This window comes from Urocampus carinirostris, chromosome 13 (assembly GCF_059441175.1).
Source record: "Urocampus carinirostris isolate Australia breed hairy pipefish chromosome 13, RoL_Ucar_1.0, whole genome shotgun sequence".
Taxonomy (NCBI): Eukaryota; Metazoa; Chordata; class Actinopteri; order Syngnathiformes; family Syngnathidae; genus Urocampus; species Urocampus carinirostris.
In genome coordinates this window covers 32,360,258-32,378,763 of record NC_142361.1, presented here as the reverse complement: position 1 = coordinate 32,378,763, position 18,506 = coordinate 32,360,258, and the positions used below count along the sequence as shown (strand labels likewise).

The following is an 18,506-nucleotide window of genomic DNA, read 5'->3' as shown; positions in this document are numbered from 1 at the left end:
AAACATTCAGGGTGTTGGAACGGAGCTCCCTTTCCAATGAAGCGCTAGCCACTTTTTGTGGAGACCCGGGTGCTAAATGACGTGTAAACGACCTGATTTTTTAAATTTTTACACGTTCATGTCAGCGTAATCTTTTGTACGGAAGGCTAACGCGAACGTACGATTAGCCTGGGTTAGCTTCATGTTTACGTTCGTGGTAAACATTCCGGTTGTTGGAACGGATTAAAACGATTTTACATTACTTTTAATGGGAAAAACGATTTCGGTGATTGAACAAATCGGTTTTCGAACAGGGTTCTGGAACGGATTATGGTCGAGAACCGAGGTTCCACTGTACTAGGAACTAATGTTAGTATTGTCACACAAAAACTGCTGCCTGTCATTGCCAAAGTTCGTCTTATCCCGGAAGCGCAAGATGACGCAGTTCACCGAAAACCAACGGCAACCAGATGAAGGTGCTGTATCTGAGTAAGACCAAGAGTCTTCTCCTGCTACTGTTAACCATGGAAATGAGTATTATCTGTTTCAGAAGGGGAGTAAAAACCTACTGCAAAAAAATGGATGGATAGATAGATAGAATTCTATCTATCTATCTATCTATCTATCTATCTATCTATCTATCTATCTATCTATCTATCTATCTATCTATCTATCTATCTATCTATCTATCTATCTATCTATCTATCTATCTATCTATCTATCTATCTATCTATCTATCTATCTATCTATCTATCTATCTATCTATCTATCTATCTATCTATCTATCTATCTATCTATCTATCTACCTACCTACCTACCTACCTACCTACCTACCTACCTACCTAATCTAATCTAATCTAATCTAATCTAATCTAATCTAATCTAATCTAATCTAATCTAATCTAATCTAATCTAATCTAATCTAATCTAATCTAATCTAACACAGCAGAGATGAAAGTGTATTTTTCTCCACAGGCCAGATCTCGTAATTCTAGAGTTAATGTCACGACCCAGAATGGAATCTCGGACTCAATCGCGTTCGTTTTAAAGGAATCTTTATTGGATTGAGCTGACAGAGCTGGCTTTGGAAGCCGATGGTAGTCGGTAGCTAGCAGCGTTGGACGGAACGGCAGTTCCGTCACGGGTAGGCAGAATCAATACGTCTTAGCGGGCAGGTCGAATGGCCAGGGCAGGAGAGTAGATCGTAAACGCGGGGCAGAAACCGGTCGGAACCGAAGGCAGGAATCAAAACAGGAGATTAGTCTTTGGTACTTGGTATTCTGGCCAAACACACAGGAACACAGAAGTACAGTCTGACCTCCTTCTCTGGACGCTGACCGCTTAAGAAGAGATCGTCAGCGCACAAAAATGAGGGCTCAAAATTACAAATTAAGAAGCGACTTAAGTCAAAGTTACAGTGCACGAAGGTAAAAATACACGGGTTCCCGTGTCCTAAATGCGGTATTTTGAAATCGAGTCGAAGGAGAACGAAGTTGAGTAAAGTCAGTAGAGTTTGTCGGGGAACCGGCTTCTTCTGCTCGGCTCACTAAAAGGAACCGGCTCTTTCGGGTCCTAAACGGCTCTTTGGGTTGTTTTTGCTTCTTTAATCCCAACATGACCAAATATTATGTAAAATTATGCACAAAATGACTTAAAGGAAGGGGGGAATGGAACAAAAAAGACAAAAATACCAAAATGAAAAAGTAGTGAAAAGCTGAGAAAAAAGAAACAAAAGGAAGAGAAAAAAAGAAGGAAAAATTTCGAAAAAAAGCCAGAAAAAAAGAAAAGAAAGAAACGTAGGAAAAAAAGTAAATAATAATAATAATAATAATAATTTCCTTTGTATTGTCATTCTTTGTAACAATGTACACAGAACGAAATGTCGATACACCTGACCCGTTGTAGCGAGTCGATGCAGCCGCAGCCAACAGAGGGCGCCGCCATTTTTACCAATGTTATAAGTCTTAGGTATGACTCGGCCGAGGCGCGAACCAGAGAACAAAAAGAAAAAAGTAAAAAAATAAACACAATGAGACTTTTATAAAAGGAATTTTTTAAAAAGTAGAAAAAAACAGGGTAAAAAGAAGAAAAAGTTTGTGTTGCATTCAAATCATTTCCAATGATATCAAGTGAATCTTGTTGCCAACATTTTACTTCCACAAAAAAATGTGATTAAGTACAGTTCTGTATCTTACAACAGACTCAATAAGCCCCCCAAAATGTTAATATTATGCGATAACATTTATCAGGAGATAAAAAGAAATGGATACCGGGAAAATATAAAGCCACATAGCTCACCAAAGTTCTCTTGCAGCCATCACGTTCAATAATGATACGTAACCATGGTCCTCTTACAACCGTGAGTGTAGTAAATCCAACCGTGTAATATATTTACAAATACAGACTAGTAAAAAACGTTTTCTCTATGCCGTAGTGCAACCCAACGAGGGCTGTCTATCTCCCGACATTTAAACACCATAGAACTTTAGAACTTTTTGTCTTTATTACTGTTTCCGATGCTTATTGCCTTAATACAGAGTTGGTAGCCGTTGACCAGCCTTGTCTGGCTAAGCTTAAACGCCATGGACATGACAGCCATGCCGGAAATGATAAAAAGTGAGGTGAGCATGAAGAACTTGGGATGGTGAGGCACAATGTCTCCAAAACCAATCGTGGTGAGTGTGATAAAACAAAAGTAGTACGGGTCAAATCCCTTCATTTCTGTTTCCCACACGGGAAGAACCAAACCTCCCAGAAGAATATAAGCAAACACGATGAAAAGAATAAGCACGAACGGTACATTCAGCATTTCCATGGTGTCTCCAATTCCCGTAAAGTCCCAAATAGCAAATCCTTTCGGCAATGGCGGCATTTGATCCAGTTCTGGGCAGGACACGCTCCGGAGTAGAGGGCCCTTGCGTAGGAAGTTCTCTTTGGTGAGAATCTTCTCAAATATCTCTCGATTTTTCTGGAGCGTCATGGAATTGGACATCACGTTGACTTGACTCTGCAACACTTGCCGGATGCTGAGTTGTCGGCGAAGGACGACGTCGCGGCTGGAAACGGTGGTTCCGTCTTCCGGGGTCTGATGGTCGGGTTCCCTGACTCTCCTGTGGGCCCTCAGCCAGGAGCAGCGGTGTGAGTAAAGTACTTTGAAGAACGCGTGGAGATGAACATATGCCCGCGTCAGCAGTGTTGCAAGGAAGTCTCCAATATCAAGCATCACTAAAAGCATGAGTGGAATGCCCACCATAGCATACAAGACACAGAGAACCTTGCCTGGTAGCGTGACTGGATATATGGCTCCGTAGCCTGCAAAGAATATAGAAAATTGACATTTAGTGCACATGTGTCAAACTCCCGGCCCGCCTTGTACCGTATTTTCCGCACTATAGGGCGCACCGGGTTATAGGGCGCACCCCCCAAAAAATAGCTTTTGGTCCTATATCTTCCATACATAAGGCGCACCGGATTATAAGGCGCTACAATGGGAACGTGGACAAAACAGTCAGATAGTTCAGTCCAACTTCTTACCCCCTTAACATTCCGAAAGCTTGCAAAGAAGCAAATACGTGTCGTAGACACGTGAGGATCGTTCCAAATATTATTCAGAAGGTTAAAGTCTTGGGATTCAAGAAATGCCAACCATTCCTTAGTTTCTATTTTCTTTTTCGCTCGCAACTTTACTGTGCATATGACAATAAACACTTGGAATTGAGTTGAATTTAAAAAAAGACCCATCACAGAAACATCGAGATCACTCTGAAACAAGATACTGGGAAAATATATAGCCGGAGTAGCTCACCGAAGTTGTTGCGTTCAATAATAATGTGCAACCATGGTCCTCTTATATCCGTGAGTGTAGTAAATCCAGGAGAGTAAAATATTTACAAATACAGAATGGTAAATCATGTTTACTCTATGCCGTAGACAACCAAAAGCTATTCACATTCATCTTTTTCGGCCAATTGCAAGCTTTGTTTCGCCCCTTTAGCCTATGCCTGTAGATCAGGGGTATCAAACATGCGGCCCGGGGGCCAGATCAGGCACGCCAAGGGATTGAATCCGGCCCGCGAGACAACGCTCAAAGAAGCGCAAGAGAAAAACGAGCTGCAGGTCTAAATATGTCCACTTGATGTTGCCAAAGCCAGGTGTACTTGTATTTCTTTCTCTCTCTCTCTCTCTCTCTCGCTTTCTCTCTCTCGCTCTTTCTAACTTCTTTCCCTTTTCTCTCACTCTCTGTGTCTCTTTTTCTTTCACTTTCTGTGTCTCTTTCTCTCTCTGTGTCTTTTTACCTTGTTTTGCTCTCATTTCCATTTTTCCTTTTCTCTCTTTTGCTCTCTCCTGCTTTCCCTTTCTCTCCTTCTCCCATTCTCTCTTTCTCTCCTTCTCTTTTCTCTCCTTTACTCTTTCTCTCTTTCTATTTCTTTTTGGATATCATTCTTTTTCTCTTTCTTTCCCCCTCTCTCACTATTTGTCTTTATATCGTTTTTGTTTCTCACATTCTCCCTCCCTCTTTTATCCCTCTTTCTCCCTTTCTCTCTTTCATTGCACCACCCTCTCTCTTTTTTTCTCCTTCGCTTTTGTCTTATTTCTTTCTCTTTTTCTTTTTCTCTAATATACTAGTCCGGCCCCCGAGAGAATGTATGTTCTATCGTGTGGCCCCCGAGCTAAAATGAGTTTGACACCCCTGCTGTAAATGATAAAAAGATCCGCCCCCTTTACCTCCGAATAACTTTAGCCAATCGTGATCGATTCAAATGATGATTGACACATTGGTTAGCCAATGAAACGCCGGTAAATAAATCCCAGCATACACCGCGGACTACTTGGCGTTCGGGGGAAAATCTAGTCGGCGGCTACTTGCCTTAGTTGCGAGATTTTGCGACTTAATATTGATCCCTATATAAGGCGCACTGTATTATAAGGCGCATGGTCAGCTATTGAAAAAAATAAAGGCTTTTAGGTGCGCCTTATAGTGCGGAAAATACGGTAATCATATCCGGACCGCAAGACCAATTGACACTATTGTTATTAATGGCCCGTCAATATGAACAACGCTGTCTGATCCCTGGAGATCATATTCTGCCGTTTTAGTCATTCATTTTCATTTATGACGTATACTATACTGTATACCAGGGGTCGGGAACCTATGGCTCGCGAGCCAGATATGGCTCTTTCTATGAGTACCTATGGCTCAGAGACGATTTTAATTGCATGCAAATTTTCTCCATCTCGTTCAAAATTTGAGCTATAGATCCCGTTCAGATACACGCAAAGCCAAACCAAAGCTGAAATACGAAGCAGTACTTAGTATCTTTCTCTTTATCTATCTATCTATCTATCTATCTATCTATCTATCTATCTATCTATCTATCTATCTATCTATCTATCTATCTATCTATCTATCTATCTATCTATCTATCTACGGAAGCTATAGTCCTATGTATATATATATATATATATATATATATATATATATATATATATATATATATATATAAAAATACAGTAAGACCTCGGTTATCCCGGTTAATGGGGACCAAAACCACCCGCGATAAGTGAAAATCCGCGAAGTAGCAGCGCACCTTCAAAAAAATTTTTTTATTTATTTATTTATTTATTTATTATTTTTTCAGCCTCGGTTAATGGGGACCAAAACCACCCGCAAAAAGTGAAAATCTGCGAAGTAGCAACGCCCCTTCAAAAAAAAAAATATATATATATTATTATTATTATTTTTTTTTATTATTATTATTTTTTAGACCCGTTGGATGGGGAGCAAAACCACCCGCAAAAAGTGAAAATCTGCGAAGTAGCGAGACCCCTTCAAAAAAAAAAAAAAAAACTTTTTTTTACCATTACAGACCGCGAAGCTCTGAATCCGCGAACGTCGAACCACGAAGTAGCCAGGTACCACTGTAATATATATATATATATATATATATATATATATATATATATATATATATATATATATATATATATATATATATATATATATGATGCGGAGGGGGTAAACCAGTGTATACTGTTGGGCCTCTGCTGATGAAGGGGAAAATTAATATTTGGTAATTGTGTGTGTGTATTTATTTATTATTATTAACCAACTCCCAATAAGGGAATATAGTTTCCGTATAGATAGATAGATAGAGAGAGAGATAAAGAGAAAGATAGAGAAAGAGAGAGAGAGAGAAACCTAAAGATTCCAACGCATAGATTTATCTCCTCCGATTTCAAACAGAAGTCAATTATCTGTGGTTTTGACTGCACAAGTGTTATTCGTGAAAACCAAAATAATATCCGTAACATTGACACAGGAAGGAAAGACATTTTCATCCTCTAATAACCTCTCATAAGCATTTTGCGGCGATGTAAAAGCTTTTTCCTTTTCCTCTTTGAGTTGCGGACCATTAGCCATTAGCTAGCTCACTTAATCCATCGCTTTTCCACCGACAGATATAACAGACTCCTGTGGCATTCCGACAATTAAAGCGCTCATATATCCCACAGGAAGCAGAAACTGCAAGAAAGAGGACGTTTCTTTAAACTATAACCGTATTTTCACGACTATAAGGCGCACCGGGTTATAGGGCGCACCCCCTGAAAATAGTTTTTGGTCCTATATTTTCCATACATAAGGCGCACCGGATGATAAGGCGCTACAATAGGAATGTGGACAAAACAGTCAGATAGTTCAGTCCAACTGATTACCCCCTTAACATTTCCAAATCTTGCAAAGAAGCAAATACGTGTCGTGGATACGTGCGGATGCGGTGCATCGTTTCAAATATCATTCGGAAGGTTAAAGTCTTGGGATTCAAGAAATGCCAACCATTCCTTAGTTTCTATTTTCTTTTTCGCTGGCAACTGTGTGGACAGAAAAATAAGAATTTGATTGTGCAGGGAAACGGGGTTCTTAATTGTGCATATGACAATAAACACTTTGAATTGAATTTAGTTTCAAAATAGACTCATCACATAAACATCAAGATCGTTCTAAAACAAGATACCGGGAAAATATAAAGCCGCATAGCTCACCAAAGTTCTCTTGCAGCCATCACGTTCAATAATGATACGTAACCATGGTCTTCTTACAACCGTGAGTGTAGTAAATCCAGGAGAGTAAAATATTTACAAATACAGACTAGTAAAAAACGTTTTCTCTATGCCGTAGTGCAACCCAACGTGTGATTCACACTCATCTTTTTCGGCCAATTGCAGGCTTTGTTTCGCCCCTTTAGCCTATGCGAGCCTGTAAATGATAAAAAGGATCCGCCCCCTTTACCTCCGAATAACTTTAGCCAATAGTGACTGATTCAAATGATGATTGACACATTGGTTAGGAAATGAAACGCCGGTAAGTAAATCCCAGCATACACCGCGGACTACTTGGCGTTCGGGGGAAAATCGAGTCGGCGGCTGCTTGCCTTAGTTGCAAGACTTTGCGACTTAATATTGATCCATATATAAGGCGCACTGTATTATAAGGCGCATGGTCAGCTTTTGAAAAAAATAAAGGCTTTTAGGTGCGCCTTATAGTCGTAAAAATACGGTACATTGATTGAAATCCTAATTAACGTATTAATTGTCCATACATGCGCTAAAAGTGTAGCAACATTCGGAGTAAATGTCACTGACATGAAATTCATTTTCCTTTACTGACCAAGCCTCACCTCCCATTGCCTTTATTAGGCTTCTTGTGCTGAGGGCACGTTTGTCTCCTCAGATATTTCAACTATCTGAAAGCAGCTGCCTCCCACTTATGAGAGGCGCTCTATGCTAGTTATTTATTTTGTTTGTGATAACATTTCCTTAGCTCGCTTCTCCCTTGTTCCACAATGAACAGTATCTATTATCACTAAACTGTTTATTGTAGAAAACATCAGGGGATTCCTGCATCTGTTTACTCTCATTTTTGAATAGTTTTTTTCAAATATGACTTAGACTTTGTATTTGTGTAAAAAAAAAAAAATTCTCTCTCCAGATTTTCTTAATGTGTTGATTGCAACCCATTGTCTCTTATTACTACCATTATGTCATGTCCTGCACGGTTGTCATGGCGCCCAGCTGGCCCCGCCCCTTGACACTGGCTGACCTGCATTTTCTGATTACTCCTATGGGTACTTAAACGCGCCTTTTGGAACTGCCCTTTGCCAGATTGTTGTTTACCCTTGTTGAAAACCTGTTCATGCCTGTTTGATACCTGTTTATTCTTGGTTTTTTTTTTATCACAGATTTAAGATATTTAATAAATATCAAGCAAATGTAAATAACTTTTCATTTTGACCTTTTTAATGCATATTAGAAAAATTTAGTGCTTAAAAATTGGCATATAATATATTACTTTGATTTGATTCTGTCAAGAACCGGAACAGGATCAGGACCCAAACGCATGACGTTTCTCACACAAGCCTTTTATTTTACGGGAAATGGGGAGTCATGCACGTTAGGCTGCAGTCTGGCGTGGAATGACAGGAAGCCAGAGGCCGATGAGATCGATACCAATTGCCCGAGCAGATATCGGACAGATGGGGTCGATACCGGACAGGACGGGACAGACAGGATTGATATCAAAACAGGATATTGAAATTAAACAGGACAAACTAGACGGGAACGAAACTGGAAACCGATATTAAACAGGACAAAGTAAACCGGAACCTATACTAGACAGAAAATACCAACAGGAAACAGGACAGAGTCAAAACCCACATCTTGCAGGGCAGAGGTTCGTTGACGGACTGACAAAAGAAGAGTTATAGCACTGAGCTTAACTAGATGGAAAGCCAATCTGTCAACGAGTCGCAGTAGGCGCCACACGGGTGGGGCCAATTGGGCGCCATGGCAACTGTGACAGATTCTACACCAATTTGATGAAATGGTCTATTAAAGACAAAATCGAAAATACAATGCATGTACATTTACTCATAAATTTGTATAATTTTTGTCAGGCATTTCCATAGTATCAAATCAAGTCGTTGAATTAGCAAATCACAATTTTTTTCCTCCACTCTACCAAATGTGGGCGTGACTCAAAACGTCTTCCCTCCCCTAATACTGTATATAGGTTGATCTTCTGTTGCTTTTATGGTAATATCATAATTCTAATACCATTATAATAAATGTATAGTTTTTCTTGAACTGAGCTGAAAAAAAATACCTTCAAATCATTCAAACATTGTAGAATGCCACACTATGTCATAAAGATCTGGAGTTTTCCAAAATCAGAGGGACTGCTCTTAACCTTGAACACGCATTTCTATTTCAGGGATTATTTCAGGGATTATTTCAGGCAAGTTATTTCGCCGTGACTCACTCAACAAACACTCACCAACCGTCGTGAAGACCGTGCACACAAAAAACATAGATCCAAAGAAGGTCCAGCTGCCAGGATCTTGGAGCCATATGGTCTGAAAACCCTTCTTCATTTTAAGATCCAATTCTTCAATGATGCTTCGATTGGCGTGCATTGAGTTATCTAGAGTTAAACACACTAAAGTTAAGATCGATTGAGTAAGGGGAGGGGGGATTAAACAATCAGTGAAGTTTTTGATACGGTAATCCCTGAATTGCAGGTTTACTTTTCTCGGATTATCATCTCGCTTTGTGTTCTGCGTCCCGATTGGCTAAAGAGTCACCCCGCCCCTTTTCTGCTTGTGTCTTCCTGGGTGTCAATAATTGTGCAATCTAAGTAGTTGTCCCTGGACATCATATTCTGACGACTTAGTCACTGTACCTATTCCCTTATATATGACGTATACTATACTATATACCAGGGGTCGGGAACCTATGGCCCCGCGAGCCAGATATGGGTCTTTCTATGAGTACCTATGGCTCAGAGACAAATTGAATTGCATGCACAATTTCTCCATCTCGTTCAAAACTTGAGCCATTGATCCTGTTCGGATACATGCAAAGCCAAACCAAAGCTGAATCACAATGTAGTACTTTTCCGAATATATAGGGCGCGTTTTCACTACAATTTACAGTCAAGGTGTCACACAAAAAAAACCTAGTTTTGGCTGTACAACGCTAAAGAATCCTTTATATAAAAGCTCACTATATAATCTGTGTTCAGTGTTCAGATACTTTTTGATGAATCCACGGAACAAATTGTAAATACGGCAAAACACCGGAAGAGAAGTTATTTGATTGGGTGAGTGGGAGGGATGGGTGGAGCTATGCAAAAAGTGCAAGCACTCCCTCCCATCTCTCGCCCTACTCCGTCTGCGCTAAAGGTAAGCGCATCAGGCTCCCTGTTTGCAGAATGCTGTGACGTTTTTACAAAATCATTTGTGTAGCATTTTCATATTTCTACTTTTGACAGGAGATATATTAAGGAGAGCAAAATCTTTTTTTGACATAGGAGCAAAGGAATTTGAATGTTATTTTAATGTTAAGTTGTTTCAGTTAAGTTCTAAGTTGTATAATTTAACAAGATATTTTTATTTACAGCAAAATAATAAATACTGTATAAGTGATTTAAGGTTTGAATTTAATATTGTCTGTTTTATTCATATTTATGTTCTAAAAACATTCAGTTTAAGTGTGTTCAATAAATGTTTATCCTGGTTGGCCCGCGACCTTAAGTGTGTTTTGAATTTTGGCCCCTTGTGCAATTGAGTTTGACATCCCTGCTCTAAAGGCTACCATGTTTAACAAAATACTCTGAACCCACAAAAGCACCAAAAAAGAAGATTCTTTCTGTGGCCCATAAAGTTAGACTTCCCCACATTCTAAAGCAGGGGTCTCCAAGGTGGAGCCCGCAGGCACCAGACTACCCCCTAAGGACAGCTGAGGTACTTGCAGACCTGTTCTGATAAAAGCTCACCATTGCTGTATCATTGTGATTTTCCAGTACCAATTATTTGCTTAGAGGTTGACTGAGTCTATTTAACCCTACTTCTAATAATTAACCTGGTAATAACATAGTAATAACAGAGTAACTACATAGTTATAACAGGTGCTTAAATAGTTGAAAGTAGAATATTTTTCATGTATCAACAATGCTCAGCTGAGTTCAAAGAGCCTACATTTTTTTCCCCCCACCACGCCATTGAGCTTTTATCTTACGTTTAGCAATGCTGTTCGAGACGCGCAACACATTAGGCGTGTATGTCTTTTGTGTTCTTAGATAATGAAAAATAAAAGTATAGTTTGAACCACTAGTAGTTGCTGTGTGGTGTAGTGTAACCAAAAACGTGCTTAAAAAGTCCAAGGGAAAATACAAAATACCAAAGTTTATTTGCACAGACTTTGAGATCCGTAGCAGCAAGATGTTGGATGATTAGATTATGTCAGCTCCCTTTAGGTGAGGTTCATGAAACACACTTCTATTCTACAGCATATGGATAACCTATCTTTTATGTTGACAATATCTGTTTATTATTTGTTATTGCAACATCTGCTGCAGCCTGGTGATCCTGGAAGGGGGATTATGTGCAGTCCCTTCTCAAGGTTTCTTCATTTTCCTCATGTTGAGGTTTTTGAGTTTTTCCTTGCCCTCATGTAGGTTTTAGATCAGGGGATGGTGTCATAATAGTCTGTAGTTTGCAATAGTCTGTGGTCTGTGCAGCCATTTGAGACTCCTTGTGATTAAGGGCGTCACAAATAAACATGACTTGACTGTCCTCATGTTGAGGTTTTTGAGTTTTTCCTTGCCCTCATGTAGGTTTTAGATCAGGGGATGGTGTCATAATAGTCTGTAGTTTGCAATAGTCTGTGGTCTGTGCAGCCATTTGAGACTCCTTGTGATTAAGGGCGTCACAAATAAACATGACTTGACTGTCCTCATGTTGAGGTTTTTGAGTTTTTCCTTGCCCTCATGTAGGTTTTAGATCAGGGGATGGTGTCATAATAGTCTGTAGTTTGCAATAGTCTGTGGTCTGTGCAGCCATTTGAGACTCCTTGTGATTAAGGGCGTCACAAATAAACATGACTTGACTGTCCTCATGTTGAGGTTTTTGAGTTTTTCCTTGCCCTCATGTAGGTTTTAGATCAGGGGATGGTGTCATAATAGTCTGTAGTTTGCAATAGTCTGTGGTCTGTGCAGCCATTTGAGACTCCTTGTGATTAAGGGCGTCACAAATAAACATGACTTGACTGTCCTCATGTTGAGGTTTTTGAGTTTTTCCTTTCCCTCATGTAGGTTTTAGATCAGGGGATGGTGTCATAATAGTCTGTAGTTTGCAATAGTCTGTGGTCTGTGCAGCCATTTGAGACTCCTTGTGATTAAGGGCGTCACAAATAAACATGACTTGACTGTCCTCATGTTGAGGTTTTAGAGTTTTTCCTTGCCCTCATGTAGGTTTTAGATCAGGGGATGGTGTCATAATAGTCTGTAGTTTGCAATAGTCTGTGGTCTGTGCAGCCATTTGAGACTCCTTGTGATTAAGGGCGTCACAAATAAACATGACTTGACTGTCCTCATGTTGAGGTTTTTGAGTTTTTCCTTTCCCTCATGTAGGTTTTAGATCAGGGGATGGTGTCATAATAGTCTGGAGTTTGCAATAGTCTGTGGTCTGTGCAGCCATTTGAGACTCCTTGTGATTAAGGGCGTCACAAATAAACATGACTTGACTGTCCTCATGTTGAGGTTTTTGAGTTTTTCCTTGTCCTCATGTAGGTTTTAGATCAGGGGATGGTGTCATAATAGTCTGGAGTTTGCAATAGTCTGTGGTCTCTGCAGCCCTTTGAGACTCCTTGTGATTAAGGGCGCCACAAATAAACATGACTTGATTTGACTTTCATCATGCTAAAGTTTTTGAGTTTTTCCTTTCCCTCATGTAGGTTTTAGATCAGGGGCTGGTGTCATAGTATTCTGTGGTTTCCAATAATTTGTGGTCTGTGCACAGTTCTGAGGTCATTAGATTGAACCTCCTGAGTGCAGTTTGCATGTTCTCCCCGTGCTTGCGTGAGTTTCCTTCGGGCACTCCCACATTCCAAAAACATGCATGTCAGGTAAATTGGCCGGTCCAAATTGTCCCTAGGTATGAATGAGTGAGTGAGTTGTCTGTCTCTGTGTGCCCCGCGACTGGCTGGCAACCAGTTTAGGGTGCCCCCTGCCCATTACCCACTGGGATTGGCTCCAGCAACCCCGCGACCCTACTGAGGATAAGCAGAACAGATAATGGATGGATGATGTCTCAAGGCCTTTTAAAACCGCTACTGCAAGTTCTTCACCAGCTCAAGAGGACGTCACTCAACAAAATGTGGTCTCAAATTTCCCTCTGCTGGATCACAATCGTACTACAAGCATGTTCCCCTCAACATAATAATGAAATTCAACGCATACTTACTTGCATTGAACTAACGTGCTAAGCAGCGCATAAATCTTGGAATACAACATATTGATGATGACACTTTTAATAATAGAATATAATAGAATAGAATATGCCTTTATTGTCATTGTTACAACATGGAATATGCTGTGACAACGAAATTGGACGACTCCAGTTCCACATTTACAGTGAGGATAAGGAAACAAAGAGATAAAGGAACAAAGAACTAACTGACTTTGTTGTAAGTAGGCTTTGTTTTCCTCCGGGGGAGGGGGGTGCATGATGATGAGGGGGGTGAGGGTCAAACAGAGTTGCTGGATACAACTGGAATGTTGTTGTTTGTTTGATGTTTTGATCTTACATTTCACACTACACATAGTCCAGTGTTTTTCCGAATTGCTCAGTCCACATTTTAATGGATCAATTAATTTCAAATTAATGTTATCGATTTGTTGTTGCAGCCTCAGTTCCTACTCTGTGGGTTATGACTATAAAAGGATTGCGTATCAGGGATTACAGCATAAAAAAGTGCTATGAAATAATACCCAGAGGGTCAAACAAACAGATAAACAGAATTCATCAAACGTACCGGTGAGATTCTGCACAAGCCGGATAACGTCTCCCAAGAAGTCTCGGTATTCCCGTTTGTCCGGGATTGCTCTCCCTTCCACGTAGGAGAACAGAAACGCACCGAGCAATGCGTAAACCACCAGCGACAGGCACAACATGATGTGCGGGAGCAGTTTCCAAAACCATTCCCTGCAGATTTTGAGCTGGCGTACGGGACTCAGTGTTTGTTTGTCCGACGCCGGCCTCATCTTTCCCCTTCTGAGCAGGAATCGCCCGTCTTGCTGCTCCGTGAATGTGCTCTGGGCACACACACCCGCAACATTACACACATTACCCACGTTGGCTTCCCCGGGGGACGTAAACTATATACGGTACCTAAGTGTTTTGCTTTTTGGTAGTAAGGTTATCGCATGGTGGTAGACATGTTTGGACCACTCTGCAAATGAAGCTTACTTAAAGGCTGTCATGCAATGTAAATATCCTGCATAGAGTAAAGCAGAGAGTATTTTAGACCAGGGTTTCAAAGTCTTTGTAGCTCGGAGGACACATGGTGGAAAAGAACTTCTCATTAGGACCGGACTAGAAAATTAATGCATACCTGTCAACCTGAATTTTAAGACGTGTAAGACGTACAAGAAAATCCGTACGGAAACATGCAAATTTGTCAATGATGGGTACTATCCGGTATACACCGACTATCACGAAACGGCAAATCAATCAAGTTAAACGAGTTCGCCGCAGTAGCCCCTATCTCGGTATCGTTTTTTTTCGTTGCAAAGGAAGCGTGCGGTTTGATGCTACTGTGCGCATGCGTCTGCAGCCTGGGATTTCATGTGGTAGTTGTGTAGTGAAAGGAAGTCCGTCTCTTTTTAGAGAACCGGCTTTTTCGGCTCAACTCATTAAACTCTCAGACGGCTCCCTTGCTTTCATGTATTATATTACGAATTATGATGTTGTGTAAAGAAGTTAAGAAAAAAAGGAAGTGTAAAAGGAGAAAATGAAAAAAGACAGGTTGGTGGTTATCCCTTTAATCAGTATATTATCAATTCATAATTTGAATAAGAAAATGTATTATTCTACCTGGGCAGCACGGCGGCGCAGTGGTTGGCACGTGTGCGGCACAGTTCATGTCATGGGAACCTCATGCGTGGGTTCAAATCCAGCTCCAGACTTCCTGTGCGGAGTTTGTATGTTCTCCCCGTGCTTGCGGGGGTTTCCTCCGGGCACTCCGGTTTCCTCCCACTTTCCAAAAAAACATGCATTTTAAGTGAATTGGCCGGTCCAAATTGTTCCTAGGTGTAAATGAGCGAGTGAGTTGTCTGTCCCCGTGTGCCCTGCGATTGGCTGGCAACCAGTTCAGGGTGTCCCCTGCCCACTGCCCGGAGATGGCTGGGATGGGCTCACCCCCCCGCGACCCTAATGAGGATAAGCGGTACGGCTAATGAGATGAGATGAGGAAGCGAGCGGTTTGATGCTACTGTGCGCATGCGTCTGCAGCCTGGGATTTCATGTGGTAGTTGTGTAGTGAAAGGAAGTCCGTCTCTTTTTAGAGAACCGGCTTTTTCGGCTCAACTCATTCAAGAGAGCCGGCTCTCAAACGGCTCACTTGCTTCCATGTATTATATTACGAATTATGATGTTGTATAAAGACGTTAAGAAAAAAAGGAAGTGTAAAAGGAGAAAATGAAAAAAGACAGGTTTGTGGTTATCCCTTTAATCAGTATATTATCAACAATAATTGAATGCAGAAAATGAATTCATAATTTGAATAAGAAAATTCTACTTCATTATATTTGCATGTATTTTTTCCTTATACGGTGAACGTCCAAGCTACTTAATTTTTGAACCTTTTTTATAATAAACCTCATTCATGTCGAGCAACTCAGTACCTCACATCAAAATGTTAATTACGGTAACAATATATATGATATAACCAAACACATGTAGAATATAACATGTCAAACTACATAAATAAACACGTTTGGAAAAAAAATGGTGTAAGACTATTTTGTATTTTGTAAGGGAAAATGAAAAAAATTGTAAGAGCGTGGAGCCGTGGAGGTTGACAGGTATATTAATTGCATAAAAGTCTACCTTAGTTGGAGGGCTGAGGGTCTTTTTGGAGGCTCACAATTCGATTATGATTCAGGGATGTAAGATTTGAATACAAAAAGACTATTTCGGTTGTTTTCCCTCAATATATTTACCTCTTACTCAGATTTAATCACTTGTAGTGTCAAGAACCAGAACAGGATCAGGACCCAATCGCGTGACGTTCTCACACAAGCCTTTATTTTACAGGAAACGGGGAGTCATGCACGTTAGGCAGCCGGTCTGGCGTGGAAAGACGGGAAGCCAGAGACCGACGAGATCGATAAGGAATCAGGATAACGAAAATCAACAGGAGAAACAAGACGGGAACAAAAACTGGAGAAACTAGCAAACAGGACAAAAACAGACGGAAACAAAACTGGAACCCGAAATTTAACAGGGCAAAAATAAACGGGAACAATACCGGACTTGAAATACCAACAGCAAAGGAGGACTGAGTCAGAACCCACATTTTATGGGGCAGAAGTTCGTTCGACGGGCTGACAACCGAGTGCTGAACTTTATCTAGACGGAAAGTCAATCTCTTAATAAGCCGCAGGTGGCGCCACACGGGCGGGGCCAATTGGGCACCATGGCAACCGTGACACACATGGGTCCAGCCGATTGGGCGCCATGGCAACCATGACATGTAGTGTTTATCAATTGTGCATTTCTGGGAAACAAAAGGAAAACAGCAATTGAATTCATTGATTTCATGCTTGTGCTCACTGTTTTCTGTTACTGTAGCATGAAAATGGTGAAAGTGAGAAAATGACCGTGTCAAATACAGTCCAAATGCCAACTCAAACTCGGGCCACACAAGCAACTTGACTGAGGCTGCAATGATAAGCCAGAAGATGGCGTCAGCAAGCGGGATATTTTGAAATTCCGGACAGCATCTTTAAATTTTTGCAAAGACACAAGGGTTCTCTTTTTCAAATGTTATGTTTTTTGTACCACTTTAAACAGTGCCTCAGTGACTTTTCTTCTAAGTAAAATAACATTGGAATAGGTAACCTCAATGTTCTCTGGTGGATTAATAATAATCAACAAATGCAATTACAGTGGGTCCTCTTTGAGTGGCGACTGGCTTTGGTGGCATCTAGTGGACATATTTAAAACTGCAAGTCTTTGTTTGACGAGATGCAGCTCATTTTTTTCTTCTGCTTCTCACAGGATTGTTTCACGGGCCACATGAAACATGGCGGGCCACATTCGGTCCACTGGCCATGAGTTGTAGACCTTCATTTGTGTCCATCCCTTTACCCAGATATACTTGTGTAGTGTTTTAAGTTTCACAGTTTTGCTACTTTGCAGATTTTCATCATGCATCGTGTTCTGCCTTCTGATTGACTAAACAGTCACCCCTGTCCACTTTCTGCCTGTGTCTGCCTGTGCGTCAATAACATTCCTGTCCAAGCTGTGCACCTATGTAATACAACTTGATGAGCAAATGTTTTCAATTTCAAGTTTCTCTAAAATCCATCATGTCAGCAAAACACTTTGGACACATGAAGGCACGAAAAGGCTGAGAGAGGCTTTCTATCGCCAACAAAGTTGGGTTTCTCCACATGTTAAAAGGAAAGTTTTACGCCAGGTTTTTGTTTTCCAATTACATGATGGCACCGAAATATGATCTAAAATTTAAAAAATGGTGTCCTGAAAATATTTCAATAGCGCAACACAGCAGCAAGATTATTTTTAAAATGATCATTTTACTGTACAGAGGTTATTTGTGAAAACAAGCATTATTAAAGTAAATACTTTTATTTGTTGGTATTTCACTTTTGTTTATTTTTTGTTGTTTTGTTTGGGGCAGCAGTAGCTCAGGAGGTAGAGCGTTCGTCTTGGGATCAAGGGATCCCAGTTCGAATCCCGGCTCGTCTGTGTTACATGTCGAAGTGTCCTTGGGTAAGACACTGAACCCCTAATACCCCCAATAAGCAGGTTAGCGCCTTACATGGCTGCAAGGCTGCTATTGGGAAATGTGGAGCACATTGTAAAGCGCTTTGGGAAGTCATTGAATTGAAAAGCGCTATATAAATGCAGATCATTTCATTTTGTCATTGGAGTTTTTGCTTGTTTATTTTGTTTATTTATCATTCAAATCAATGTTTTTTTACAACTAGCAAGCGCAAAATAATACACAATGTCCCTTCAACTCAAATATATTGAAACAAGTTTGAAACTTGATGTTGAAAGACCGTAAAACAACAACTTATCAATAAATATGACAATCTAAGTGAGATCAATTTCTACTTACCGCCTACTAGAATGTAGAAACAGTTTAGGAAAGAAAACAAAAAAGGGAAAATATTGAAACATGTGCCTTTAGCCGGTATGTCATGAGGGTATTCTGCAAAAGGGGTGACATCACTGCTGAAGTACACCGACACTCTTCAAAGCTGCTGTATGATACATCACATTTGCATCACATTCAAATTTGCAATATATTTAACACAATAGTGGGCCGTGAGGGCCTGCAAGGCCTTTTCTGCTGGCCCCCAAAATATCTGAATCATGTGATGTTAACTGTTCAAACCTCATATTGTCAAAATATGATATAATGAAATTGTAAATGTGTTT

At 40.4% G+C, this 18,506-nt stretch overlaps 1 protein-coding gene across 3 annotated transcripts; it reads right to left on the bottom strand.

The window, feature by feature from the left end:
- Positions 1 to 2,109: 2,109 nt before the first annotated feature.
- Positions 2,110 to 18,281, bottom strand: kcnk18 (potassium channel, subfamily K, member 18). Of its 3 annotated transcripts, XM_088351255.1 has the most exons (5): positions 18,184 to 18,281; positions 14,205 to 14,310; positions 13,849 to 14,128; positions 9,311 to 9,457; positions 2,110 to 3,291 (listed from the first exon to the last, which is right to left on the bottom strand). In XM_088351255.1, exons 3-5 carry the CDS (start codon positions 14,075 to 14,077, stop codon positions 2,465 to 2,467), a joined length of 1,203 nt encoding a protein of 400 aa, XP_088207381.1. In that variant the 5' UTR covers positions 14,078 to 14,128; positions 14,205 to 14,310; positions 18,184 to 18,281; the 3' UTR covers positions 2,110 to 2,464. The 3 variants fall into 3 exon arrangements, with proteins under 3 accessions (XP_088207381.1, XP_088207382.1, XP_088207383.1); XM_088351256.1 differs by lacking the exon at positions 14,205 to 14,310 and having other exon boundaries at positions 18,184 to 18,268; XM_088351257.1 differs by lacking the exons at positions 13,849 to 14,128; positions 14,205 to 14,310 and having other exon boundaries at positions 18,184 to 18,271.
- Between the last annotated feature and the right edge of the window lie 225 nt (positions 18,282 to 18,506).